This window comes from Hibiscus syriacus, unplaced genomic scaffold (genome assembly GCF_006381635.1).
Source record: "Hibiscus syriacus cultivar Baekdansim isolate YM2019G1 unplaced genomic scaffold, ASM638163v2 tig00001104_pilon, whole genome shotgun sequence".
Taxonomy (NCBI): domain Eukaryota; kingdom Viridiplantae; phylum Streptophyta; class Magnoliopsida; order Malvales; family Malvaceae; genus Hibiscus; species Hibiscus syriacus.
The window spans coordinates 22,798-49,705 of record NW_024061844.1 but is presented as its reverse complement, the minus strand read 5'-3'; the positions used below and the strand labels follow the sequence as shown (position 1 = coordinate 49,705).

Genomic DNA, 26,908 nt, shown 5'->3' with positions numbered 1-26,908 from the left:
TTGAGATGCCTATCTTAAGAATGCAGGTTAGGTATAGAGTCATTTAGAGCAGACTAAGTTTATATATGCAAATCAGATACATGTCATGTCCTAGTTCTGGACCACTTTTTGTTTCGATATATTATTGAATATACAAAGGGAAAAGAACAAGTGGTAAAGTTTTAATAAAGTTTATGGAATTACATAGAATCTGGTCTGGTTTTCAATTGTCAAGCTTCAACTTTTCGATGGATTAGGAACGTATCAAGCGGTGAATAATGTTGGTATTTGTGGCTTAAATATGTAGGAAGGGACAAAGTGGCTAAACCACTTGCCTAGAACATATTTTCCTCACTGAGTCATCTACCTTGAGTTCAGGTCAATGTTTGGTTTGTTTACTCTTAATTGACTTTGGCCACCAAGCTAGAACGCCGACGTTTTAGGTTGTAGTTGAGAGTTGAGATTTTAGGTATCCACAAGAAAGATTATATAATTGGCCAAACTGGAACTTGAAAGCAAATGGTACTACTGATAAAAATTAATATATGTAGTTGAAATGAATTTGATTTGTGACAATTTGATTTCATTAGTTAATCCGATTAAACAAAATGGCCCACAATTTTCTTATAGAATATATAGAGAGTCGGGTTGCCAACCACCTTATGTTAATCATGGACCAACTGTGCTTGTATTGTTCAATTAATACGAGTGATCTATCTGGCCGACCTGTGACGGCAGCCACAAATGCATTTATCAAAGGCTGCCTTATCACTTCCCAACTATTGCTATGCTTTGGCTGTACGTCCACAAGTAATCCTTTGCTACTAATTAGTACTAGCGGCTGAGCTTGGGCATCTTAATTGTTTAATACGCCTGCTTTTGTGTTTCAATTTCTTTAGGAGGAAAACTCCGTTGGAACACCAAAGTTCTTAGCTTGAGTGGGCAGGTTAAAGGGATTAACCTCCCCGGCCATTGCTTTAATTGTACTTTTAAAAGTTTAAGCTACTCCTTTATATACAATTTAAAGGCTAGCCATTAGCCAACGAGACAAAGCACTAAACCCTTGGCGCTTGGAGTGGACAAATGGTGGCTTCATAATTCACAAAGAAGAATCCAAAACTCCGAATCACCATTCACTGAATGATAAAGTTATCAAAAAGAAAATGAAGAGAATACATGGAGATCCATTAATCACATGTCGTCCTAATCTCTTTCCCCATTCGAAAACGGTGTGCCAAAAGAAAAGAGAAAGCTCACCGTGTACATGCATATCTGATAAACTCACTGTCACCTGTCCACTTTTAATTATATAATCCCCAATATTAGGCCAATATCGATAAACATGATACTCATCAACAACGTGGCCTGGAATTCCTGATTTTTAAAACCACTCCAAGTGCAGCTACTGCACATGCAACAAAGCTTCAACAGCCCTTCATTTGCCAGTTGCCTGCTTACCAGCAACTGAGGCCCCTCTCATTGCGCTTGTTAAGAGTAAAAGAACAAAATAAAATTGTACAACAGTGAGCTGGACTTAAGTACCAAATTGAATTGACTAATTAATAAACACGGCAGCATTGTCACTGACGAATTGCTCAAGTTTATGTACAGAGAGAGAATAAAATGTCTTAGAAAACCAAAAGAAATACATTCAATCTGGTCGAAAATTTAATTAATTCCTACGCAACTAAAGATAAGGCTTCTAACTTGGAATTCTTTAGTTGACTTCAATTTTGAGTGGCATCTGCACCAACACACGCCGCTTCTTAGCGCGGTGGCATCTGCACCAACACACGCCGCTTCTTAGCGCGGTGGCATCTGCACCAACACACGCCGCTTCTTAGCGCGGTGTGGACTTTCCAACTCATCATCAGCTCCAGATACAAAGAAATTAGCCGGTGAGAATTCTGGCATAGCTGGAAGGCTGAGGTCAAACTCGACCCTCTGGCTGATATGGTTCATGGTATTGGTTGAGCCCACTCCTTCGAATGTGGTCATGCAGCTAGCACTATTCCCAGCCCCACCTTCATAGTGGCATCGCTTGTGGCCTCCCAAGGCCTGGCCAGTAGGGAAGCTTTTGTGGCAGATGGAACACTCGTGGAACTTACTGCTTGGGTTCAACGCGCCAGAAATAACTCCACCGGCACTAGCGGGATTGATTGTTGACTGGTCTTCGTTGCCACCTGAAAGCTTACGGTGGCTGGCTTTGTGGCCACCCAAAGCCTGGTAAGAGTTAAAGGACTTGTTGCAAACAGTACACTTGTAACTAAGATTCTGCTCTGTTGGAGTAGGAGGGGAGGCAGTGTTGGAGGAGTTGGCTTCGCCACCGCGTGCTAGCATGATCAGACACAGAGCGAGGTATTCTTCCTCGGTGGTAACATGATCGAAACGTGGTCGCTTTGAACGCTTACTCTTGGTGAATGATTCCAGGGAGTGTGAGTTGCTATCTTCAAAGTGGAAATGTGGCGTAGCAGCTGTTGTTGGAGAGTTAAGAGCTTCTAAAGCCATCTGATTTCCGAACACTTGAAAAAAAGGCACAAAAAGGGAGAACCTTTTGATCTAATTCGAGAGACGTAGAGGAGAGTGTAATAAAAGTTTTGGGTGGAGTGAAAGAATACTGAAATTGAGAAAGGTGAGTTGAAGGACAGTGAGGACTGAGTGAGGGGTTTTAAAGGGGAGGTTGCGTGACAAGTGGTGTGAACCGAGAAAAGTGATGCTAAAATAGACAAATAGTTGGTTATTTGGCAAAAGGTTGAACGCAGTTGAGTTTTCTTGGTGGGTGGCTAAGAGCAATTCCTCGGTGGGTCAACACAAACCCAGTGAAGGTGCCTCCTTTTTGTTCTATAATTAAACCGAGAACACTTGGAAGGATAATATACAAAAAACAGGTCACACCTAAACAGAGCTCAAAATCAAAACGCGGCGAAATCGCCAGCCAGGCCTTGTGTCAACGCAGCTGATTGCTGGCTGCCGACTCAATCAATTGCATTGCCCAATGATTATGATTTCCGAATCAATTCCATCATTCTTAACTAATATAATATGTGAACCAAACTTATTAATAGTCATGTGAACAACATCCTTTCAGATGATGGCATTGTTTAATAATGTGAGCCTATAAATTGGCAATTACTAGGAATTGGAAACAACTCATAAATTTTTAATTTGATTTGTTATTAATAATTTCATTAATTAATATGATATTATTGTATTAATTTTGAATTTTTTAAACGTGTTTAAGTGTATTATAAGACTAAAACCTAAATTTATTTCTATTATTATATAAATATTAATACCCCACCTTATAAATGTTGCTTGATTATAACCAGTATGGTTTGCAACTACTAATACTGTGCACTTGTGATTCACGTGAAATTTGAAAGAAAATACATATTTAATCACATATTAAACTTATCAATGGAATACCTACAATTTTAATTCACTGGAAAAATACAATTTGGTTACTTAGTCTGGAAACTTTGAGCAAGTTACGCGAAACATCGGGAACACGCGGGCGCCGACGAATGGTTCATCTTCGTCAACATGAATCGCCCAAGAGCTGTCCAATTGTCGGATAAAAAACACTGAATCCATCAAGTACTGGAAAATATTACGGTGATTCCTTGAGATTCCAGAGTGCCAGGTGCACTCTATTTGGAAAAATTATATCTTCCAGAAATGTTGAATTATTGGCCACTAGAATGTGTGTAAAATCAATATGAAGCAAAAGAAAAGCCATTTGCCCAAACACAATAATTCTGATGACTGTTGCAGAGTACAAAAGCACAACACATGGTATTCTCGTTTTAGATTTATTGTCCAAATCAGGCATCGAGCTGATCACATACTTTAACAGCACGGCATAAGTTAAAAACTAGGAAATACACGTGGGTGTTAATTAAGCTTTCACTCATTCATGCAACATATAATACAAGAGTTTTAGAGTGATACGCAAATCGATGGCTGCAGAGCCTAAAGAGTTGAAGCAGTGTTGCTCCAATGGATGAAGGCATAAACTATCTTTCTTTAACAGCGTCGGAAAAACTGTTTTAGATGGGGCTGTTGCGTAACAAGATTGCGACATTGTTGAACATTATAAGCATATAGACCAAGTTACCCCCTACTATTCGGGGAATTTGCACGTTGCCGTCAAAGGTTCTTTTTTTTCAAGTAACATTCGAAACTCGTGCCTGTGATCTTTCTAATCTCTTGAGCCTTGACCCTGTTCTTTTCTTTTTCGGTGGCGCAGAATGATGCAAAGGGCTCTAATATTCCCTTGTTCAAATCCATTCTATTCTCAATTGTCAACAACGACAGCTCTGTCTGGTAGCGCTGTATTCCCCAAACGAGACGGCGACTGGATCGGTCCTTTCTCTTCTAACCAGCCGCCTGTATTTCACTTGCCAAATTACAGTCGTAACCTCCTTCCTCCGCTCTGCTCCGGTAATTTTTTTGTTTCCTTGACTAACTCTCGGTCCCCGGTACTAGCAATAGTGTGCTTGTTGAAGGCTATTAATGTAAAAATGGCACAGGGTGAAGATATTTAAGCCAGGGCCAGCTTGTTCTTATAGACATAAATGGATTTTTAGTGGCTACCTATTTATTTATGTTATTTGAACTTTAGGGTTTTTTTTTTGTTGGTACGGTAAGTGTCAACCGGCGGCCTTTCTCTTTCACACCAACTTACCTATCTGATTAGTTGCCTTCTGTTTTGAGTTTGAGCAGCGAGTGACTCAATTGCAAATCAACCAAAAATGGCGTCTCAAGATGAACAAGACCCTCGGGTTTCTAAAATTTCTTCAGCGATTCGAGTCATCCCAAACTTCCCCAAACCTGGTAAAAAAGAAAACAACTCTGCACTCTTCTTTGCCTTTTGTTTCTTCTTTTTTTTTTTTACTTTATTAATTCTTTAGGGTTACCTTCATTTGGATCAGGGATAATATTTCAGGACATAACAACTTTGCTTCTGGATACCAAGGCATTTCGTGATACTATTGATTTGTTTGTTGAGAGGTACAGAGGGAAAGATATCTCTGTTGTTGCAGGTAAATATCTTCTCTTAATACATAGTATTAATCTGCTTTTGAACACAGGAAAACCACTTGATTGACGGGTTTGGTTGCCAAGCTTATAAGATCAAGAACCTAAAAACTGACATTATAATGCTTCTGTGAAACTGGTCAAATTTCATTCAATAATGTTGACTGATCTATCTTACTGTAATAATGTTTATGCATTTTCTTGAGATATGTTGTATGTGTTTGGGATTTTTGTAGTTGATGTGATACTGATGGCAAAATGCAGGTGTAGAAGCAAGGGGATTCATTTTTGGCCCACCTATTGCATTGGCCATTGGGGCAAAGTTTGTTCCTATGAGGAAACCCAATAAATTGCCTGGTATGTCTTCTGCTTCTTTCTTTGTATCATAATGAACTGTACACCTCAGTCACTTCAAGTTGTTAACAACAGCATTGAAGCTTTGATCAGCTATTAAACATCCACAATGTTGAACTGATGTTTATGATAATGTGGTTCATTGTTGATAATTTTGTGTTTTGTTCGATTCTGATAATTACCAATTTCCCAAAGAGATTCAATAACAATACAAAAGACTGTGGTCTTTGTATTAATTGTTAATTTTGATATATATTAGGGGAGGTTATATCGGAGGAGTATTCTTTGGAGTATGGAACAGATAAAATGGAAATGCATGTTGGTGCTGTCCAAGCAGGAGAACGTGCTTTAATAATAGATGATCTTATTGCCACTGGTGGAACCTTGGGAGCTGCAATCAGGCTACTTGGTACTTCAATTTATATCTGAATTTGAGACCCTTCTTATTTTCATTATTATGTTCCATAATATGGTAGAGAATGGCTTTGTTGATCACATCACTTTTGTTTTCAACTATAAGTGGGCCTGTGATTTTAAGGAGTACGAGGAATTGCCTTAGGGTTGTCTTCTCCTTGCGTTTGAACATCCTCTTGGTCCTGTTTATCTTGTTTGGGCATTGCTGTTTATATGATTGACTGTCTTTTGCAGAGCGCGAAGGGGTGCATGTGGTGGAGTGTGCTTGTGTTATTGAATTACCCGAGCTGAAGGTGTGTGTCGTTAATCTCAGACCTACATGCTGCCTGTTAGTCACTAATTTGTTAAGCCAATGTCCAAATTGGTCCCTTCAGTAGTGCTTTTATTTACACAGACTCAATAGTTTGAAACTTCTAAAGTTATTCCATAAATGTGCTATGGAGCAGCTTGTAGTTGACCTTATCTCGGGATTGATGATAAAAAATTAGAACTCTATTCAGCTTTAGAAGGGAAAAAGGAGAAAAATAATAAAATAGAATAAAACAAGTGTTAATGCATTGTAAAAAAGGAAAAGAGTCTGCCAGATACTGTTTATTGTGATTAAAACTGATGATGGGCTTTTTTGGTGCCATACTAGGTGAAAGAATGAATATCTTTGCCGGTTTCATATGGCAGGCCTATGCCTGAGCATGTTGTGCCAGACTATATGTTCTTATAGATATAATAATTTCAATGTCTTCTTTATTACAACCATAGCTGTTCTTTATGAACATGATGCAAGGTCTGAAAAGGCACATTCTTTCACTTGTTTTTGCATTTGTTATGTTCATTGGAGATTTAGGCAACACGGCCTATTGCATTTCTATTAAAATAAAACTAGCAAAGTTCTATTGCAATAAGTTTCATGTAATCATTATCAGTAATAGCAAATTTCTACTACAACATTGAGGCATGGTTGCACAGATGTATGTCTGCATGGAAATTTTGGCCTGTGTTGACAAAAAGCCAATAATTACTCCTATTGGAGCACTAGAATATAATTTCATTCTAATTGTATCATCAATTGGTCGAGCTTTGAAATTACTGACTTGTGTTTTCTGTTGGTTTCGGACGTTTCATCTGCTATGAGTCGAGCATAAAATATACTATACGTTTCTCTTGTCATTTGTGCCTTGTCAGTCACTTTCTCTTTAACGTTTTCTTAATTTATAATTCAGGGCCGGGAACGGCTAGGAGACAAACCACTGTTTGTTCTTGTAAGCTCGGCTTGATCTCACAAATGATGGGGTGGAAGAAGAGATTGTTTGTTGGCCTTTGTTGAGTGTTGAAACAAAGCTAGGACTTTAGCCAAAAAAGCCCAATAAAACTACTTTGTTGAATAAAAGGGCCACATTTGGTAAATTAAGGTCACATTAGATCGAACCAAGTATGATGACTTTGATTTTGACTTTATTGCTACCTGTTTCTCTAAGAGCTAGTTTGGAGGACAGTCTTATATTACTGCTTGTAACAAATGGTTGATTTGCATTGTATCATTTTGAGTGGAGCCCGTGGCCTTGTTGGTTTACACTACAAGACATTATGTTATTAATCCCAGTGTCTTGTTTCCAAGCTGAATTCGGTTCTTCTCCAATGATCTCATTGGTACTGTTGCCTTTTAAGAGAACAAGTTCTTCTCCATTGTCTTGTTATTTATATGTTCTGAACTCATCTTTTTCATTTAAAAACTTGACAATCGTCCGAGTTGGACGTTAGCCTGCTGATTGAAGTATCATAAAATTTTATCCCAAAATCGTTTGAGTGATATTTTGTGGATCGAATCCTTGTTTATATTATACCGTCGAGCTATTGCTTTAAATATTATCTTGTAGAGCCAGTGCTTGAAAGTAATAACGATGTCATTAGACATCATTAAAATCTAATTTTATTATATCCCAGATATCAGGTTAACATCCAATTTAGACCACCATCAATTTTTTAAATGAAAAAGACGAGTTAGGAATATATGAATAATTAGGTAACCAATTTTTACCTTTTAATAACCGGTAGACTCAACAAAACAAAATCCTATAATTAGAGGATCATTTTGTAACTTTTAATAGTCGGAAGACTCAATAAAGTAATATCTTATAGTCAGTTGATCATTTGTGTACTTTACCCTATTATTTATATTTTGTATTAATGTAAGTAAAATACTTAAATCTACATTAATACAAGTAATTAAGTCTTAATATCAGATTGTGACAAGTTAACAATGCCACTTCTCCTTAAGTTCCTCCGACATGTTTGTTTGGAAAGGTCGTGCAACGGCTGGTGCAGGTTCCAGACAACACCTAAATAATGGACTCTGTCTGACACGTCAGTCTCAACAAGGGTTTCAACCATAATAATTTCGGTTTGTGGTTATGGCTTTGTTCATTAACGTGGCTTGGTGCATATGAAATTTTCCTTTGCAATGGCTTGGATTTGACCTGAACCGTTAAAACTGATCAGCTGTAAAGAGACGATTTTGTACCAGTCGTACCGATATATAAGATTTGATTGACCATAGGTATCAAGTCAAATGCAAAGGAACAACCGTTGGTTTCCCCCCGGTTGACATCTAGAACAGGAGAGGAGTTTGGTTGTTACTGTGTCGGGATTTTTAAGTTCATTTTAGTTAAAGAATGTCAGACTCAATTCCCACGATGTGCAGGTCCGTCCTGTAGCTACACTTGTTTGTTTAATCTTCTCGACATTCCTGATGTTTATTATATTCAAGGGAAGAGTAGTTTACTTCTTACGCGGGCTTATCTAACCTGCTTAAGTAACCACATTTATTGGACCATTAAGTCGTTTTAACTACAATTTTATCAGGTTTAAGGGCTCAAGTCTTCGAATTAATTTAATGCATGAACTTAGCAGTCCTATGAGTTGTACTTTGCCTGGTTTTGGACTCCAACAGAATAATGGTTTTGGAATTAATAACTCGATAAACTAATGTAAGTCGATCCTTGCTAACATTCTCCTTATGATTTGGGGGGTATAAATATGCCTCTACTTTTTTGCTCACCTCAACCATCTTTCCCTCATCACAAAACAAGAGAGAAGATGGAGTCGCTTGCAGTTTTTCATGATGAAGATTGGGACTCATTTAACAGAATGTCCTCCAATGAAGAAGGTCAGCTTGATTTCATGCACCGAATTCTTCATCAGTTTCCCTTTCCTCCAGTGCACGATGATCCGTCGACTTTTTGTCCAGTGAGAGTTGGTTCTGTTCTTCCAATGCTCTTGATTCTAATTTTCACTACGAATCTCAGGAAAGTAGTTGGAGTACGAATTCAAGTAGTAGTGTCTTTGTTCCCCAGCTAAATCATGAAACCTGTTTCCTTAGTGATTCTAATCATATTGCTGTAACAAATGGTATCACCATGTCCTTGGATATTTCAACGGACATTGACGGGGTAAATGATAAAATTACCTACTCGGTTTCCCTCACCATTCCCCGACATTGCAACGAGAGACTCCGTTAATGTCATTGAAGACTTGAGCACTGATAATGCTAACGAATTGCTGCTCAAGAGGAAGTTCGATTTGCTGGAACTGCATGATGAAGGGGATAAAATCAATATCAGACCACAAAGAAAAGAGCTCGGCTTCCAAAAGATGTAAGAGGAAAAAAAGGAATTTTAAGATATTACATACATACATACATGTCTATAATCTTGATTATAGAAGTTGCAATTCATGGTTTTGATGTGCAGTGGAATAAGAACCGGAAGAACAATTTAAACGGCAACGAAGAGAGCAACATTGGAGGGGACGGACAGAGTTGTAGCACCTCTAGTTCAGATGATGACAATGTTTCTCAAGCTATTAACTTGAATGGAAAGAGAAGAACCACCAGCAGAGGGTCTGCAACTGATCCCCAAAACCTCTATGCAAGAGAAAGATTTTTCCTGCCTATATTACGAGTCCATTGGCAGAAGGCGAAATATCTAAATCTTTTTTCTTTTGCTTGGTCATTGCAGAAAAGAAGATAAAGGATTAATGAGAGATTGAGAATTTTACAGAACCTTGTCCCAAACGGATCAAAGGTAAATAAGCAATATTATACTTTCATATATATTTTGGAAATGAGATTTCCCTTGCTACTTCACTATTAAGATCCAGAAAACTCGTGTTCATTGATGAGGATAATACAGGTTGATATCAGCACAATGCTTGAAGATGCTGAATTGTGGATGTATGCTCCCATTGCTTACAATGGCGTGGATATCGGTCTCAACAAGAACATTTGCACTCTTTTATGAACAGTTCTGATGAACTGTGGATGTATGCTCCCATTGCTTACCATGGTTGCAGTTTAACTGTCAACAAATTTTTAAAAGAAAAATAAATTAAAATTATATAGAGTTGGTAACTTGTAAAATTGAGAAATCTTGGTGAAATTAGTTAAGTTTTTGGATCAAGAGGCAATTTGTTTTTTTTTATTGGGTAGGGACTACATCAGTTACAAATCAGGTTTGCCATATGGTATTACATTCAATGCGGACTAATGGAATTATTCCCTCTGGTGGATGAATGTAGACTTTGCCTTCTCTCTCTCCAATATGTACCAGTTTTTCCATTCTATCTGCAATCAAATTACTACCCCCGCGAAACATAATTAATCGAAACAGACCACTTTCTCTCTAACAATTCAATTATGCGATCAAGGAATGCAAAGGATGAGCTCCGATGCTGCCTTCTTTGCAACATCTCGATTACTTCCAAGTTATCACATTCGAGGATTACTTTCTCTTCACGTGAACGCCATGTTTGCTGCAGACCTTCCAAGATTCCCGTAATTCAGATTCAACCACCGAGCATATTCCCAGAAATTTGGAGAACCCAACTACCCAAGTACCAGAGTGCCTTCTTATTATGCCTCCACATGATGCAAACCCTTCATTATTATCGTGTGCTCCATCTGTGTTTACTTTGATCCAACCTTGTGGAGGAGGTGACCATCTAGTGTCTTTATTATCTTCATTGTCTTGATCTCTTTTATCTTTCCTTGCTGACTTCCGAGCTGTTATATATTCGTTGAGCAATCTTCGACTCCTCTTTAAAATCGTGTCTCCTCCAGTTTTCTTAGGGTCAAATATAAGCATGTTCATATTCTGCCATAAGACCAAAGGATTGAACCAAAGGGAACCTCTCAATTCTCGGTATCTTTGGCGAAGTGCTCAACTTAAGCAAGATTGCAATAAATCGAGCTCTTGGTTTCTATCTCTATGAATTCCTCAAATCGGTCTGGCTTTATCAGCGTCATCTAGGTTGTAAGAGCTGTTGGGCATTCCTTAAGTACGTGTTGTATCGATTCATTTTCCGCACTACATATGTTGCAGTTGTCTTGCAATGTCATGTGGTGTCATTTTCGTTCACTATTAATCGTAAGGATTCTTTCGTGAGCCACCAGTCATAGGAATACTTGGATCCTCTGGATTCCTTGGAACTTCGATATTTCTTTCAAACTTTGTATATGCTCTCTCCTGATTGGTTAGTACTAGTAGTATCGTCAAGCTGATCATACGCAGATTTTGTCGAAAATTGTTTGTCAACTCTCAATTTCCAACCAATCCTATCGTCCGTTTGATGCTGTTGGGGTGGTATCTTCGCTGCAATTCTAAATCGCACCCCTTGTGGAAGTCTGCTTGATATCTCATCCCATTTCCATTCCCCGTCTTCATTGACCATCATGACTATGCTCACTTGTGCGGGTGTTGAGTTTTCCAGTTGATCGCACACTAGTTCAATTAAAGCTCCCAAGTCAGCCAGCCAGGGATCCCACATAAACCTCGTGTTTTTATCGTTACCAATGTTCCAAGCTAACCCTACCTTAAAGTCATTCCAAACTAGGGAGATGCCTTTCCAAAGCCTTGAGCTTACTCTTCGTTCTATGGTTTCAGGGACACCTCTTCCCATTTATATTTGGTTAGGAGCATCTTCACCCACAAATGTTCAGGTTTTTGAATTAGATTGAACCTTACCTTCATAAGAAAAGCAGTGTTCTGCTACTTCCAATTTTTTTAATCTGAGTCCCCTTACGTTGTATTCTTACACATCAAATTCCAACTTACTAGGTTAGTGCCTCCTTTCCCCTTAGCATTTCCCCAAACAAAATTACGTACGACTTTTTCTACCTCTTCACACGTCCCTTTGGGTAACCATGTTGCTTGCATGGTGTAGAAAGGGATTGTTGACAACACAACTTTCGCAAGGATTATTCTACCAGCAAGAGAGAGACTACATGCCGCCCACCCCGAGCGTTTGTCGCGAACCTTTTGAACCACGTATTAGAAGGAAGCTTTGGTCACACGAGAATGTAGGAAAGGGATGCCTAGGTACTTTCCCAGTTCCTTCACTTCTTGAAAGCCTATTTGCAGGCTTATAGCTTTCCTCAAATTAACTTCGACGTTTTTGGTCACACGGGTGATGTTTTCTGTGGTGCAAAGATAAGTTTTTTGTCTGATCCCTTCTTCTGCAAGCGACTATAAAGGCGTAAGTCATCTTATGTTTAGAAACTTTACCCTAACTAAAATATGTGAATTTGTGTTCTTTGCGTATTAGATTTCATGTTCATGCCTCTTGATGTTTTCTATTCCCTACTACTACTACATCTAGGCTTCAGCTTGAAGCAATCTTATGTTTCGCCAAGTGCTCTCTTCTGAACAATTTATTCATGCCTAAATGTTAGAAAATAATGATCTGGCGTATTCTTGAAACTTCTCTCTCTCCAGTTTCAGGATTTTATTTCGTACTTGAAGCAAAGGGATTGTGCAGGAGTGATTAAGATCCCAGCAATGAAATCCATGTGGTCCAGGCTTCTTTTTATTCTTCCATACACGCAAGAAACATGTTCTATGCTCTCAGTTGTACCGCCTAATGCATCTGATTGTCTCATTGCCCTGGTTTTGCCCAAAGAAACAAACTTTGAGTGGGCATGAGCTCCGTGGCTTACAGTCTATGGATCTTTGGGGATAGCATTATACTTGTGCATCACCTACAGATTGGTTAGAACCCAGAAAGTAGAAGAGAATCACCACCAACAATTAAGCTGTGCTTATCTCCATGTACAAAAATCTTTTTTTGTCGCCTCGTAGGTTATTAGTTTTGTCAGGTACATAACACAACGAACGTTTTTGTTTAAACTTAATTCGATAAAAAAAAGGTCATCCGTAGTTTTGTTATTCTCATTTGGTATGTTTGAATTTGAATCCTTTATAAAGGAAATTCATTTTGTGTTTATGTGGAAAAGGCTGAAATTATTTTACTGCTATTCAAAATTGAATTTTTGTTATTGTATTAACATGATTTGAGTTTGGTTGGTTAATGGAAATTATAAATAAATGATCTCTTTAGTCTTCTCTGATTATGGCAAAGGGATCATAGTTGCATGTCTTGAAGTTTATTAGGTTATTCAGAAGATTATCGAAGGAACACTTCATGAAGATCTGCTGGGCTTGCACACAACTTCCCTGGAGACAAGATCTGCCGTGCCAAGTCTGCTTCTGTGAGAAAGATGGAATGGTGTTGGTCAAGGCTAAGGGAAAAGGAAACTGATTAATTTTAATTGCGAATAAAGAGTTTTTTCCCCAATAAGGTTGTGTTTGAAAGTCATTAGACAGTTAAATTTGAGCGTAGACCTCTAATTACACTTTGATTTATATGAAAGAGTAAGAATGGGATAATTATGTACATAATTATACTTTCCTTTTATTATTATTATCATCGCTTTCACAGATTTAACTAATGTATGCAACTAAATAAATAAATATTTTGCATATATATATTGTTGAATGCTAATATTAATCGTAAACGTTAACCGAGAACCAAAAAGGTCACCTCACTAGCTTCCATGAAAGACAAATAGCACCGTGAGCAAAAAGAAAACAGCGAGTAGATCAAGACATGAATATGCCTTTAAAATAATCACATGAAGAGTACAAGAAGAATGACATTTTGTCTGTTGATTATGAATTCATCTCCTCAAGATGGTTCCTAGTTTATCAGTTACACAGATTTGAATTTCAATATATTGGCTTACAATGAATATAAAAAAGGCGAGCATGTGAACTAATGGTGTTCCTGCCTTGGCTTGGCAGGCAGCAGATTAAGAATCTTCATCACCTCCATTGACAGAATAGTGCCCAATGTTCCTACCCTGAATACACAGAAGCATTCACAATGCATTTCACTAATACAGCATTTGGAAAATCAACTTCATTGGAGATACTTACCGCGGATAGCATCCGTTGCTTGTTCAATAGCTGGGTTCTTGATTTGTTGAGAGCAGAATTTGGTGACTTGTACATTCTCTGTGCCACAGAATTGGAAGCAAGCAGATATTAGTTTCATATAGGGATGGCAAAATTCAAACGGTCCGATGGATTCTGAACCACCCCACTCTGAATGGAGCGGATTCTATTTTTAGAAAAGTGGATGTGAAGAGGAGCGAGGTGGAATTTTTTTTTTTCAGACAGTGGGTACATAACGGTCAGGATAAAATTGTTAATAAAGTAGAAAATACGAACCAACCTTTTCACCATTGGATATGTGTTCACCGCCTATAAGATTCCTTTTCTTTGGAGTGAACCCAAAAATATCTTGAAGGAATTCATTTTCCTGTACAAATGAAACAAAAAACTACCGTCTTAATCCACTAGAAAATAAAAGACGAGCAATTTGCATCAACAGGTGCCTACTCCATTGAAGGAACACCAACCTGCATGTGTTTAGTGAAACCTCCAGCAAGGAAGCGCCTCAAAAAGTTCAACTGTTGGATTGAAATTTGGGTACTGTTACAAAAATTGATAGGCTAACATCAGAAATGGAGAACTGGAAGTGAAAGAGAAACCTGAATCAACTGAGACCACGATGATGTCTGCAGTGCATCCCCACCAATCTTCATTGATATCTCAGGACTATAACTGTCCTGGCATCATCAAGGTAAATACCAGTTAACATGAGTGAGAAGTTCCAAAAACCATAAGTTCACAAAGAGAAGGACAACAATAACGGTACCTCGAGAAACTCCAGTACATCCTTAAACAAGTTCCTCTGGTTGTTAAGATATTTCTTGGCAGAACCTTTACCAGCAGCTTCCGCAGAGAGTTCTCTGACTTGATTCAGAATTTTTCCCTTCAGTCCTTGTATGTATGAGAATCCTTCTTTAGATTTATTTCCTTCCTGAACTGAGCCATCACTGGAACCTTTAGCTTCAGCAGCAAATTTCTCTATGCTTCCCATCTCAAAAATTACTGCCAGTCCTTCACCAGCAGCAATGCGGACAAATCGGTCATCCTTATCTAGCAAACTAGACAGATATGTAATGGACCTGCATTAATTGCAAAAAGACTGATCAGTCTCTTAGCCCAATCAATTTGCCCGGCTTTGTGATTTTACTTTATAGTTCAGTAGTAATGTATATCTCACAAGGTTCCTTGACATATTTTTAATATACTTTTAGATACCAATAATTGGTTTAGCTGAGATACATAAACTACGAGAAAGAAAAGGAGAATAAAGTATGATCTATATGGTTCACTCACTCTTGCCAAAGTTTGGGGCTAAGCTTCCATCCATCCATGGTTGTCAAAAGAAATGACCAAGCAGACACAACTGCTGTTATTACATAGGCAGAAGGCTTCACAGAAACAACCTACAAGTCGAAAATAACCGATCAATCCACAAATAAAGAAAAAGAACCAATAAATTACCTTATATGGCCCTTGATAAATTATCATATCCATTTCAATCAGTGAAAATCAGGCATATATACTTACATTAGAACCTAATTTAGGATGACCTAATTGCCACATAATTTGCATTGATTTTTCTGTTTGCTCTGGATCAGTGCCCCCAACAAACGTGATGATAGCCAAACACCCCAGTAACTAAAATTAGAAACCCGATCGTGTGAAGCCAAAATTGGTACAGCATCATAATACAAACAAGATATTAGAGGTAGAATGAACTTTTATTCAATTTCTTACTCACCGAAGCTATCTTAGAAGATTCAATATCAGATTTAAAAGCCTGTGAAAGAGGAATTATTGATTCTTCCAATATTTCCCGAGCATTATCTCCCGGACCCACAGTTAAGGCCAGCAACCCTACTCAAAAAAAGATAACAGCTTGAGCACATACTGAAGCCTTGTGTTTTCTTATCTGCATGATTATTTGAGAATGTATTCAAGACTAACCAATGGTATGGGATGCCAAAGATATCTCTTTGCTTGACCCCTTTTTGATAGAATTCAAACATTGATGCAGTAATGTAACAAATCTGGAAAACAGCCAAAAGTAATAAATGACCATTAGAAGCACACGGATACAATTATTCAAACCATATATTGTGTATCATGAGAAACATTTGCACCTACACTTACCAATGTGCTTAATAGTAGAAAATCACAATCTAACAATATGGAATTTGAACAACTAATTGCTCAGTCTCACTATAAAATGTTAATCCTAGTTCTTTGCATGCCCATTTTTTAGGAGCCAACTAAGATATCCTAACCAGCTCATCAAATATCAATAAATTTTCATAGAACCATGGCCTTAATCCTCAATACAATTCTTCCAATAGCAAACTACAAGCAAGATAAAATATTTAGAAAAGAGGAACCTACTTCTTCTCCACGAACTGGTGCTGCAAATTGCTATTGAAAGCCTCGATAATCACGGCCAAGGCCTTCTCTCGTGTAGAACCCCTTCACCAACAAGAGATAAAAACACCAATTCAGCTACAATCAAGTCATTAGCCTAATCATTCTCAAATTTTTGCTAATCTCGAAACCTAGCAAAGTATCTAATTTTGACTGACATAATGGCGTTCACTTCACCACAGCAAACAATTAAACCAATCAAATGCATCAAACCACATGCAAAAAAGGTTACCGGAAAAATAAACTACTAATTCTAACCTCTTTTCATACAGAGCATCAACAGCTTCATCAAGTAAACCATCCTTATTAAACTCTACTTCTTCGGTACCAGCTACCGACATTCGATCAGAACGATTGGTTGACGATGAACTTACGCTACAATTATCATCGTCACTATCTAACATTGCCGCATTCTTACGCTGTGTTTTACCTGCCAAGTTAAAAAAATTCTTCTACTTAGGGAAAAAACCCTTTACCAGATGAAACTAAAAATCAACGCCAAACACAATCCAAAACGAGTAATATAAAACTCATTATGCGAGATTTGAAAAAGCCATCAACAACCAACAGTTATTCATATCATTTAGGGAAGAAAATAAAAAAAGGGAAAAAAGTTAATCAAATCATACTACCCAAATTAAAGAAGACAAAAAAAAACGAAAACTTACGTTTACCCATGCTGGAACGACTAACGCGCTGTTACTTTTTATACGTCAGAAACAGGTAAAAGGTTAAGAATCTGATGATGAGAAGGCTTTGAAATTAAAAATCGATTAACAAAACAAAACTGAAGCGAAGAAGAAATCAACAAAAGAGAATCGAATGAGGATACAGCCATTAAAATTGATCTTAATTTATAAAGCAAAGGGGAAAATTCTATGAAGCAGAGAACCCTTCCAAGGAAAAAGAAGACGATTACGTTTGGGAAGAGAGTCGTGTTACTAAACTATTACTCTACCGGAAAAGAATTATTCAATTTGGGTGGTACGGAATATTCGGACAACCTGTAGCCAGTACGCGATCGATTACTGGATTGGAAATCCCACGCGCCGAATAGGAGCACGTGGAATTAGGATTAAACACGTGATTCATAGTGTGTACGCGAATGGACAGGAATCTGTATTTGTAGATTTTGAGAATTGAGGTGTTACAAGTAAGCGGCCGTCGTAACGCAAAGGAAGTTTGAGATTTGAGAAATTAAAAAACTACTTATTAATTAACTACACAGGGGAAATTACTAAAGAATCCCTGTATGGTAATGGAGAGTATGACCTTCTACATACATTGGATGTAGGATGGGAGTTCTATATACTTAGGCCCTCTTTGGCTAAAATATTTTCCCAATAGGCCATGCGCCAAAAATACTTGGCCCAATAAGCAGCAATGACTTTATTTTGTTGGCCCAATAAGCAGCAATGACTTTATTTTGTAATTTATGATAAAAGTTAAAATGTAGGGAAACTCGTCTCGTCGACGTAACGAATTTACCTAAAAAAAATATTTTTAATGGTCTTAAGTGTAATAGGTCCCATGTGGCCAATATGATAATATATTTTTAAAAACTCATCACATCGACGTGAGGAGTCTTGTAGAAAATATTTTTTTAATTCAGTAATTAATTTAAAAATTATAAAAAAAAAAAAAAAACTTTGGAATCGTTACGTCAATGTGACGAGTTTCCCTGGAATTTAAAAAACTAGTCATTTGTAGCCATTCGACAATGATCATATTTCAACAGGCATAATGGAATTCGTCATCTCGATGTGATCAGTTCCATGAGATTTTAAAAAAATATATTCGTTTATAGCTATTGGGTTTTGGTTTATAAATAGGAGTTTGGGGTTTAGGATTTTTATTGTGTATTGTTAACAAAAATTAAGAGAAATTTGTACTTTTTTTGAAGAATTCTTAAAAATGCTACGCCTTGATAATTTTCATATTTCTTCGCTCAAATTCAATCCGAAAGAAGAACGGGACATTCATCAACGAGGAATGACCCTTAAAGATTCACATCAGCAGATTATTATATATATACAACAATTTGGGTTATATCTAGCCATATTTCTATGTAGTATTAAAGTGAACTTGACACTGATTTCAACGTTGATTGAACGTTGGAGGCCCGAAACAAATACTTTCCATTTTCTGAGTGGTGAAGTGACAATTATGTTGGAAGATATCGCTTACCAACTCGGTGTTTCAGTTAATGGTGAGGCACAACGATTACAATCGATTCGTTATTGTTGAGGAAGTTTTGGGAAAAATGTCACCACCAGAGGTCTTAGACGGGTACCATATATGGATAACTTAATTATAGTCTGAATTTTATGTGACTAACAACTCTATCGACGATGAAGTCATATTTATAGCCCGAGCATATCTTCTTCAGTTGATTGAAGGGATATTGTTATCGAATAAATCAAAAAATTTGGCGCATACTCAGTATCTTTAAATATTGAATAATTTTACTGAGTGTCGTAACACTAGTTGGGGCACAACAATTTTGATATTTTTATACTAAGAACTTTGCAAGGCTACAATCGTCGAAAGGGGTCAAAAAGTCGATGTTAGGGGTTGTCTAATCTTGCTATAATCTTGAGCGTGGTACCAATTCCCATTTTTACGTTAATTACAACAGTTTTGATTGTGTTTCCACTAGCTAGAAGGTAATTTTGTAACTTTATTTTTTAGTAAAATTTTAAATTTATTTTTATCCTTTTTTTATTTTTATTTATTATCTTATTTAGATGTCGACATAAAATTACCGAGACCAAATTGTCGGGTGCAAATCAAAATGATATATAAATGAAGATCGATATCGTCTGTCGACATGCGACAAAAATTATTTTAGTAAATTACTTACTTTTTTTATTTATACTAACTTTCATAATTAATGTTTACAGTTTTCTTGGATTCCATACTGTGACGATGATATATATTGGTTACTTCCAGGATTTTTTGAAGGCTCAACGTTGTGGTGTGTCGTTACGCCTTTGTTTCACTCAACAATTGTTGAGATGTACACTGCATATAGAATGTTACGATAGTTTGGATCCCATCAATCAATTCCTGTGCAAATATTTGATATGGATGCGCTCCATAGAATTGATACACATAGGAAATATAAAGAGAATTGGCCGAGGAAACATGTTGTATAGGTTCAACAATGGAATGAACAACATTTATATATCCTTATGTGTTTCGAGATTACAACTGCTGAACTTAATTTTGACATGTCTCTTTACCTCCAAAATTATGAAGAAAATGGAAAATCATATTTAACAACACCAGAAGATAGGAACCAATGGGAAGAAATGAAGGCCAAATTTGCTAAAGGCAAGAAATCATTATCGTTGACATCTTCTTCTACTTCTGATTATGTCGAATATTTTACATCTCAGACCATTTATGGTTTTTATCCTCCATATCATGCTTAAATGGAGAATCAATCAGATTGGGTTGGAGGTTCATGGGATGCAATGGAAAGCGCTCAAGCACCTTCGACAGAACATACGAGTGAATCATATTATAAATGGTCAACAAGGTACTGAGTTCGATGGCCAATTCGAATCAATGACGACAATGATGACATCAAATACCTTAAGTACTCCACCGTATTTTAAAGGTGGATCTCAAAGTGAAGTAATGTTTAATACACATCTTTTTGAAGAAACAAACGAAGATGAAGACCATCAAGGTGAACAACCAAGACGAAATCGACGAGCCCTATATCATTATCATTTGACCACTCTTCGACTTCGTCAAGAATTATGAAAATATAAATAATTAAAAAATTGTATTAGTTTGTAATAGTTTTTTTTTATTAAACCATTTTTAAATTATTTTTTAAATTAAATTTAACGAAAGTCGTCACGTTTATGTGACGAATCTCAACGGTTATACTTTTAAAATTCAAAAGTTGTTTGTTGCCCAAGGGCTAGTTTATTTTAAATTCCAGAAGAACAACGTGATAAGTTTTAAAAAAACTAAAAATCGTTAATTTTTAAATTTAAAAAAATATATTTTAGAAACACGTCACGTCGATATGACGAGTTTTTGAAAATATATTATAATATTATCTCACATGGGATCCACTTACATGGAACCATTAAAAGATATCTTTTGAATAAATTTATTACGTTAGGACGAGTTTACCTTGTACTATAACTTTTGTCGCTATTTGTAAAATAAATTTCATTGTGACCTATTGAACCAATTCATTTTGAGGCTTGGCCTATTGGCCAAAAAAAAGGGGGGGAAACCTACAATCGGCATTGCATTTTCTTTTTCACTGGGTAACAACAATGAGAGTGTCTCACCTCAACGCACTTCATTTTGTCACTGGTGATATAACGTCCAGTTGGAGAAACGTGCTCAAGTGAGAGAACTTTTTTCCTTTTACACTGCCATAGCCACTCACTCTCACTTAAAACTCATTCCATGTTATTTTGTTGGTGGGCCATTTCAACAATACTAGAACACAAGCCGAACAAAGATTATAAAATTCTTTTATTTTTTATTCATTTCAATTTTCTTAATTATATTTGACATTTACTGTATTTAACCTCTTCAGTTAGTTCATTTAAATAAAATTATATAAGCATAATGAAACGCATTTCCCATCATAGGATGACTTGGTGGATGGGGTAATAGAGGGAGAGAGATAATATTGGAGGCAAAGCGATTAGCGAAGAGGCATGTGAGCACGCTGCCCACAGGGTGTTTTGGAAGTGGGATAAGGTGAGACCAGTCAAAACTTTGGCAATCCCAAACTCCTTTACCTAATCCCTCGCTGACTTGACTGTCTTTGAAATACAAGGTAAGCTTCACAGGCACTTTTGTTGAAAGAGATGGCATCAAAGTTTGTGTGTTTTTTGTGGGGTACAAGTCTTGTTATTCAGAAGGCACCAACCCCAATCATGCAGGCCAGGGCTCCCCTTCCTTTCCGTTTTTAGCTTTTTCTTGCATTATTATTATCATTTTTTGGCCCCCAACATTCAATGCCTGGTATTCAAATCACTAGGATTTCCAAAGCTTTAACTGCCGACTTGAATTGATCTCTCCAGTTAATTCGTGTTGGATTAAGGAGACATGCTCGTTTTTACTGCCATTTTTTACCAGTTGGAATTGCTATTATTGTTCGCGTGTTTTAGGTTTCCTCGCATGGGGTTCACTGGGGGGCCTGAGATTCAGCAGTGGGCGCTGGATGCCGTATATGTCAACTATTCATCACACAAGCATCTGTATTGGCTTAAATTTACATTAAGTGATGCCTGCCTACAAACAAAAGGGTTTAATTAACTTGGCAAATTAAGGTCCACCCCAAACATAGAGGCTGCATGGGAAAGTCTACACCATTCACCAAAAAGACTGGTGCCTCTGTGCCAATTGGCGGGTAACCCTCCCTTTAATCAACTTTTCTAAGGGAATACCGATCTGTACTACTGCTTTCCTTTTCCCCAGCAGTGTGTTACACCATATTCTATATAAACATTTACAAATTATTATTCAATTAGGTGATAGCATATATTTGTTGTTTTTATTATTTTTAATAGTTTTAAGGTGATTATAAGATATAATATATTCATAATATTTCTTAATCATTAACAATGTACACATTCGATAGACGTAGTTTTTTGAATAAATGATCTCTAGAAAGAACAATGTCCCTTTTAATATTGAGATTATTTGATGAGTTTATTTTTATTGTTGAATTGAAAACATTTAATTTTAGCTAAATGATATAATATAGTTGCTAACTGTATTATATATTAATCATAATCTATTATTTAATTATTATTATAAATTAACTTATTTCCCGTCTGAAAGTCTTTAAAAAAAACGAAGTTCATGATGTATGATATTGACAGATGCGGATGGGTCCTAAAGTTATTAACTCGACCTGCCATCATTATTCCGTGGTCTCATTGGGCGGTGAATTAAACGCTCTTTTAACCAGCGTAGCCGGACAACCGTTCGTCCTTTTCAATCGCCACTCCCGGTCAAACCTCAGTCCTCAAGAACACAAAAGCAACCCAACATTTTATTTAAGGCGGGGAAAAAGGTTGGATTTAAAGACAACATATCATACGATGAATATTGCCCAACAATTCAAACTTGTTTTCTTTCAGTCTCTGATAGCTAAAAGAGTAAACATTTCTGCTAAATTATAGGGCTTCAATCAATTATCATTATCTTGTTTTTTCTTTTGTTGATCATAATTCGAGATTGGTCAAGGTGAAGTGTATTTTTCGTTATATCATGCAAGTATGAGCTGCTTTTTAATTTGATACCGTTTTCTAGATTCTTTTCTGGAAAGAAAAAGCAGAATCTTAAGAAATGCTTTCTAAAACGGAAGGTGATGCTTCGTCGTCTGGTCTTCTTTGCTTAGAAAATGAGACCTTTTTGAAAGAAATGGAAGAGTCTGTCGACGAGAGTTACATTGCTGACTACCATGACGAGTGTCTGCATATGTTGTTTGATAGAGAAATGAGCTTTGGGTTTAAAAAAAGTGAAGCTTTGGTGTTTTGCAACTACCTCAAATATGCTCGTTTGGAAGCTATAACGTGGATCCTGAAAGTCGGTTATTTTACACTCTCTTCCTCTTGATTCATTGATTTTTTTTAATGTTTAATTAGTATTGATATTGTGGATTTGATTCTTTTTAAACTAATCCAGGCTAGAGCGGCATTAGGATTTCGTTTCCAAACAGGGTATTTATCTATGATTTATTTTGATCGATTCCTTTCCAGAAATTCTATTGATGTAAGTTCACATGCTTTTACATTCTCCGAGTTTTTGATTCCGTAACATGTGGTTTCTTGTTGCTATTGTTTTTATGGTATTGTTTTGCAGGGTGAAAAATCATGGGCAATGCAGTTATTGTCTATAGCATGCCTTTCATTGGCTGCAAAGATGGAGGAGATGGAAGTTCCTGCACTTTCAGAGTTTCAAATGGAAGGATTCTACTTCGAGACCAAAACTATTCAGAGAATGGAGCTTTTAGTATTGAATACTCTGGAATGGAGAATGAGTTTAGTCACCCCATTCGCCTTTCTTCATTTTTTCATTACGGAAATGTGCAAATCATCACCACCAGATATGAAAGTCATTATACATCTCATTTTGTTTACAATGAAAGGTAGTTTTCTTTCAAGCCATCAATATTTTGAATCCGTTCAGATCCTGTTTGAGTTGATGATCCTTTTGTGTGTGTGTGTGTTTTTGAATATAGAGGTCAATGTAATGGAACATCGACCTTCTGTTGTTGCTGTTGCCGCTATATTGAGAGCACTGAATCAAAGACTAACAAGGAAATCATTGGAGTCTGTTTCTTTTTCTGGATTTCTTGAAATTGTGAGTTTTTTATTATTTGTTTTTATTTATTTTGTCAATTTTGGGATTACTTGATTCATAGTTTTGGATTGTTCTGTCACAGGAAGATGTGTTTACATGCTACAATTTGATGCAGAAAGTAGAGATGGGAAAATTTATTAGGCAAAAAACTGTAAATTTGCCAGACTTATCATCAACCAGGGCAACCGATCCCTTGACCGATTCTTCAACTTCTGGCAAAAGAAGAAGGCTTACAAAATGAGCACCGATTAGCTATCTACTGGAAAACAAATACCATACAGTTTGAGTAAGATACACAAGTATTTACTAGCGGACGGCTACTGATAAGTAGTGGTCTCTATTCTTTAATGAGTGTGTTGTTTGTATTGATTGCTTCATCGACATGGTTTCAAGTTGATGGAATGCCCAGAGAAAGGACAGACAGAGATGAAAAAGAAAATAAATAAATAAAGACTTGGTCAGAAAATGTGGTCTTGAAAGCGACTGGACAACAGTCGTTTGAAGCTTACTGATCTTTTTTTTTCTTTTAAATCATTATTTTAATCTTTATATCCATCTTTTTTGGCTTTTTTTCAGCATGGTATTTAATATAATATCTCTACCGACCATACCTTTTGATGGGATGCTTTTGTTTGTGTAGTTGGAAAGGCTGATAACAATGTGGGAGTCTGAGAGTGAGAAAGATATGTTTATTTGATTCTATGCATGATGTTGCATGTTGACCTATCAAGAAAGAGTACTTTGTAAAGTTATGTGATTGAATTTTTGTCATTACAGTTCCATCTTTTTATAAAATGCCTTACCCTTTGATGTTACTTTAGGACCAGCCAATAATTTGAATTGTTGATATATACTATACAGCTGAGAACTAAAAGGACGAGTGTCCCTTGATTTGACAAACCCTTTTAGCATTCACTGTTATTCCCTAAAATTTCTGTTTCCAACAACAAAGCTTGGAATGGTACTGTTTGAACTTTGAAACCAAACCGGGGTACATAACAGGGCAACTGTTACTTCATATAGACCGTAAAATGGATCAGTAGAAACCAAAAAGAAGCCATTTCCTAGTAAGATTATTTGACTGAACTAAAAGGATCCGAGGAGATTGGGTTAGCTTTTCGGCAGATAGTGGTGAAAGTGAAAGTGTGATTTTTTTGAGTAAAAACTGGAAAACAAGTACTTGGTAAATTCTCTGGCTCTTAGTACACTGATCCATGCGCTATCCGCCTCCTCATCAAACATCAAATCTGGAGCAGTTCAAAAATCTTGGTCATTTTGGGCTTACATACGGAGCTTCAACATCAAAACAGTCTGGTTGAGCTGATGGTTCGTATGTATCTGATCCTTAAATGCCAAAATTGAACAAAAAAGCATGTATTATTGCGCTTTGGGTCCGCTGCAAAACCGATGATCAACCGTATTATACTAGGCAATAATACTGTACATCATGATTTATTAAGTTTAAAGCTTAGCTATCTTTGCTCCCTCTCTGAAGACTCACGAAGTACGCTTTACATCATTCAACAGAATAGGCCAAAAGGACAAGTTTGTTGCAATTTAAACAACCAATAATTCTGATTTGGTCGCTAGCGCCCAATGTTGTGGCTTGGTTCCCATGATCGCACTTTTGCTTGCCGACCATTCCTTTGTTGCAATGCCTTCGTCTCCCAAGCTTTTTGGTTTTCGCATTGTCTTATTTTACTTTGGATTATTGGCTCTGCTAAAGCCATGAATGTCCGATGTTCTCACTTTCATATGGAATGAATTTCAAGCAATTTAAAAAAAAGATGATAATTGACCTAATTGGAGTTTAAATCCAATTAAGATTAATATATAACTATCTTATAGAGAAAACATCAGACTCAATACTATGTTGTATGTTTGTGGCTTAGATCATTACGATTGTACAAAACATTGCTCTTGCAGGAAGTTAGCTTGTTTTAATTCACTTGAGTCTAACATGTTAGTGTATAGTGTACAGTATGTCACGTGTATTGTGAGTAGTTGATTACAAGTGGTTATGAGTCTGTTAGGATTTATGTTACATGTCAGTTACCTGTATAAATAGTTATTTTCTTCACCTCTTATAATTAGATTCATTCAACAAAAATTACAGAAAGTATTTTATTCTCTCTCTAGATAGATTAGCTACTATCTTAATATGGTATCAATCGTCTAATCCTGATGTTGTGGTTCTTCTTTTGCTGCGTGTTATTGATGGTTGGTTGGTGATTCAAGATTTTGTTGAGCTGGAGTTCAGTAGATGAGTTTTCTTGCTTATTTCTTTATTTGTTGAGCTTGGTTACTTCTATTCTAGATTTGCTTTTCAAGAATTACCTGTTGATCGCCAGAATGTTTGTCTCATGTTGAATCATTGTTTGAAGAGCAAACTAGTGAACGTGTTTGGTATTCTTATATCTAGATCTAAGTAGCTTTGTTGGTCCATGTGGTTCTTTGTTTCATTTCAGTGGTTCTTTTCTTGTTCATTGTGATTCTTTGTGTCTTTCTTGTTGATGGTTGATATTATGGTTGTTCAGACTCAAGATACTGAGAACACTTCTCAGATTAATTCACCTTTGAGTTGTACTGCTGCGAGGATAAGTGTTATATAGCATATTTCTAAGCATGACACGGTCAAACTCATTGAGAATACGTACTTGTTATGGAAGCATCAAGTCTCTTTAATAATTAATGGATATGGTTTGATGAGGTTCATTTCTGGCAGTAGTATCATTCCTAGTGAGTTTGTTACTAACAATTCTGGGTAGGTTGAGGAGAATCTATAATTTCTTCTTTTCAAGAAGCAAGACAAATTGCTAGTCTCATGGTTATTAACCACCGTAAGTATAGATATTTTACCTAATCTCAGTGGTCTTACAACGACTATTTTCATTTGGAATACTGTGACTCGGTTGTTTGGTGCGAGGTCTAGTACCAAGATTTCTTCACTTAGGCATGGTCTTCATTCTTAAAGGAATATTGATTTGTCTATTAGTGAGTACCTAGCCAAGGTCAAATATATTTGTGACTTGTTGAATGTATCAGAGAGTGTTACCACTGAGCAAGAG

At 36.7% G+C, this 26,908-nt stretch overlaps 5 protein-coding genes across 5 annotated transcripts; 3 read left to right on the top strand and 2 right to left on the bottom strand.

Moving 5' to 3' along the window:
- Nucleotides 1-1,585: 1,585 nt before the first annotated feature.
- Nucleotides 1,586-2,729, bottom strand: LOC120120048 (zinc finger protein ZAT10-like). The gene has a single exon (XM_039139804.1). The coding sequence runs from the start codon at nucleotides 2,485-2,487 to the stop codon at nucleotides 1,783-1,785; it is 705 nt and encodes a 234-aa protein (XP_038995735.1). The 5' UTR covers nucleotides 2,488-2,729; the 3' UTR covers nucleotides 1,586-1,782.
- Nucleotides 2,730-4,177: 1,448 nt separating this feature from the next.
- LOC120120038 (adenine phosphoribosyltransferase 1-like) lies at nucleotides 4,178-7,216 on the top strand. Its single transcript, XM_039139795.1, has 7 exons — nucleotides 4,178-4,422; nucleotides 4,705-4,815; nucleotides 4,914-5,024; nucleotides 5,284-5,376; nucleotides 5,633-5,782; nucleotides 6,022-6,080; nucleotides 7,005-7,216. The coding sequence occupies exons 1-7, from the start codon at nucleotides 4,230-4,232 to the stop codon at nucleotides 7,056-7,058; spliced, it is 771 nt and encodes a 256-aa protein (XP_038995726.1). The 5' UTR covers nucleotides 4,178-4,229; the 3' UTR covers nucleotides 7,059-7,216.
- Nucleotides 7,217-8,877: 1,661 nt separating this feature from the next.
- On the top strand, nucleotides 8,878-10,079 carry LOC120119962 (transcription factor bHLH139-like). The gene is made up of 4 exons (XM_039139745.1): nucleotides 8,878-9,027; nucleotides 9,087-9,230; nucleotides 9,531-9,755; nucleotides 9,972-10,079. The coding sequence occupies exons 1-4, from the start codon at nucleotides 8,878-8,880 to the stop codon at nucleotides 10,077-10,079; spliced, it is 627 nt and encodes a 208-aa protein (XP_038995676.1).
- Nucleotides 10,080-13,755: 3,676 nt separating this feature from the next.
- On the bottom strand, nucleotides 13,756-17,358 carry LOC120120010 (interferon-related developmental regulator 1-like). The gene is made up of 13 exons (XM_039139777.1): nucleotides 17,153-17,358; nucleotides 16,743-16,914; nucleotides 16,449-16,529; nucleotides 16,017-16,099; nucleotides 15,811-15,926; nucleotides 15,597-15,707; nucleotides 15,363-15,472; nucleotides 14,836-15,148; nucleotides 14,669-14,746; nucleotides 14,537-14,587; nucleotides 14,350-14,436; nucleotides 14,052-14,129; nucleotides 13,756-13,975 (listed from the first exon to the last, which is right to left on the bottom strand). Exons 1-13 carry the CDS (start codon nucleotides 17,160-17,162, stop codon nucleotides 13,925-13,927), a joined length of 1,341 nt encoding a protein of 446 aa, XP_038995708.1. The 5' UTR covers nucleotides 17,163-17,358; the 3' UTR covers nucleotides 13,756-13,924.
- Nucleotides 17,359-22,973: 5,615 nt separating this feature from the next.
- Nucleotides 22,974-24,081, top strand: LOC120119951 (cyclin-D5-1-like). The gene is made up of 5 exons (XM_039139737.1): nucleotides 22,974-23,063; nucleotides 23,163-23,249; nucleotides 23,340-23,625; nucleotides 23,719-23,840; nucleotides 23,923-24,081. The coding sequence occupies exons 1-5, from the start codon at nucleotides 22,974-22,976 to the stop codon at nucleotides 24,079-24,081; spliced, it is 744 nt and encodes a 247-aa protein (XP_038995668.1).
- Nucleotides 24,082-26,908: the final 2,827 nt, after the last annotated feature.